Below are 1,876 nucleotides of genomic sequence, written 5' to 3'. Positions count from 1 at the left end.
TGGATCCTCTGCCCAGGAGGTTGGCACTTTGCGATTCCTGAGAGCAGAGAAGACTCAGCCTTCACTCCAGAGGGCTTCAGGGAAAGAAAGAGCTCTGAAGTCAGGCAGATCTGGGATCTAGTCCTTGCCCTGCTGCTTAAGTGTGTGGCTCGTGATAGGTAACTCTGGTGTCAGCGAATTCATCTGCTAAAGCAGAGACTGTGCCAGCCTCCCAGTGTGTCTGTGAAGGTCATATGCGCTAATGCATGCGACTGCATCTTGCTTAGTGCCTGGTATACAATAGGTGCTCAATAAGTGAGGTTCCTTCTTTATTCCTAGGGGAGACTGGAAAAGCACAAAGTGAGTAAATACAAACTTGTATTTGTATTTAGTCACACAATAATAAAGTCCTAGTCCTTTTCTAAAAAATTTAATTTTAAAATTATTTCTTTTTAGAGACAGGGTCTGGCTCTGTTGTGCAGGCTAGAGTGCAGTGGCATGACCGTAGCTCACTGCAGTCTCTAACTCCTGGGCTCAGGCAGTCCTCCTGCCTCGGCATCCTAGTAGCTGGGACTGTAGGCACACACCACCACACCTTGCTAATTATGTGCGTGTGTGTGTAGACAGGGTCTCACTGTGTTGTCCAGGCTGGTCTTGGACTCCTAGTCTCAAGCAATCCTCCTGCCTCAGCCTCCCAAATTCTTAGGATTACAGGCATGAACCATCACGCCCAGCCTCTAGTCCTTATTCAATGAGTTTCATCCTTAAGAGAGTTTTGAAGATACAGAAATGCATTTGAGGCTTCTCTGTATGAAACTACTTCCAGTCCAGTTTAGGAATGCTTCAAAGAGAGCAGAAGTTGAGATTTGGCTTCAAAGGGTGGAAGGGAAGCCATCTTGGGCTGATTATTTTAGGAAGAATTAATTTGATGCTTGGTTTGCCTTCAAATAAAATTTCAACCAATTTGTCTTAAATCACCTACTATATGCTAGGCACATGATGGGTGCTGAGGATACAATGGGGAACAGATACACCCTCTTCCTTCCCTTGTGGAGTTTATTGTCTAGAAACCCAGAGAAAAGGCAGGAAATGCCCAAGGTGGGTGTGTAGAAGCAGTGCTGGGACCACCATGAGGCCTGAGATGAAGAGGCTTCCCTCCTGCAGGTGTCTATCTTATCATCCTTTGAGAGCCGCCTTATGAAGCTGGAGAACTCCATCATCCCCGTGCACAAGCAGACGGAGAATCTGCAGCGGCTGCAGGAGAATGTTGAGAAGACACTGTCCTGCCTGGACCATGTCATCAGCTACTACCATGTGGCCAGTGACACTGAGAAGATCATCAGAGAGGGGTGAGTTAGGCCCATAGGGTCAATTCCTAATCCCTCCTGGACTGGAGGGTTGGTCTGTAATCCCAACAATTTGGGATGCTGATGCGGGAGGATCACTTGAGACTAGGAGTTCAAGACCAGCCTGGATAACACAGTGAGATGCCTTTTAAGCCCTAAGTCTTAAAAGGCGGCGGGGGGGATAGCATATATTTGAACCTGGAGTCCCATGTATTAATTCTCTTCTTTCCCTTCCAAATACTATGTCCTTAGTCCTTCTTCACCCCCCTTGCCCCAGCCTGACCTGGCTCTTTTCCTTCCCAGCCCCACAGGTAGGCTGGAAGAGTACCTGGGAAGCATGGCCAAGATTCAGAAGGCAGTGGAGTATTTCCAGGACAACAGCCCGGACAGCCCAGAACTCAACAAAGTGGTAAGGGATCTGCAGAATAATGTGATATCAGTCTCTGTCCTGGTCTCATGAGGGACATGGGGCCAGCTTGAGGATGTATACAGTAGAATACACAGAAGGATATAGCACAGTACGTCCTCTAGGCATTAGTATCTCTGCCTCA

At 47.7% G+C, this 1,876-nt stretch overlaps 1 protein-coding gene across 2 annotated transcripts in view; it reads left to right on the top strand.

The window, feature by feature from the left end:
- Positions 1–1,876, top strand: part of LOC105541835 (exocyst complex component 7-like) — a 4,633-nt gene that overhangs the window by 2,356 nt on the left and 401 nt on the right. The window contains exons 3-4 of one of the 2 annotated variants that reach the window (XM_011983110.1): positions 1,144–1,328; positions 1,629–1,680. In XM_011983110.1, coding sequence (XP_011838500.1) covers positions 1,144–1,328; positions 1,629–1,680 — 237 coding nt within the window. Of the gene's footprint in view, positions 1–1,143; positions 1,329–1,628; positions 1,715–1,876 lie in introns of both variants that reach the window. The other variant, XM_011983180.1, reaches the window with a different exon arrangement.

This window comes from Mandrillus leucophaeus, unplaced genomic scaffold, assembly GCF_000951045.1.
Source record: "Mandrillus leucophaeus isolate KB7577 unplaced genomic scaffold, Mleu.le_1.0 Scaffold1, whole genome shotgun sequence".
Taxonomy (NCBI): Eukaryota; Metazoa; Chordata; class Mammalia; order Primates; family Cercopithecidae; genus Mandrillus; species Mandrillus leucophaeus.
This window is presented reverse-complemented; position numbering and strand designations above follow the sequence as displayed.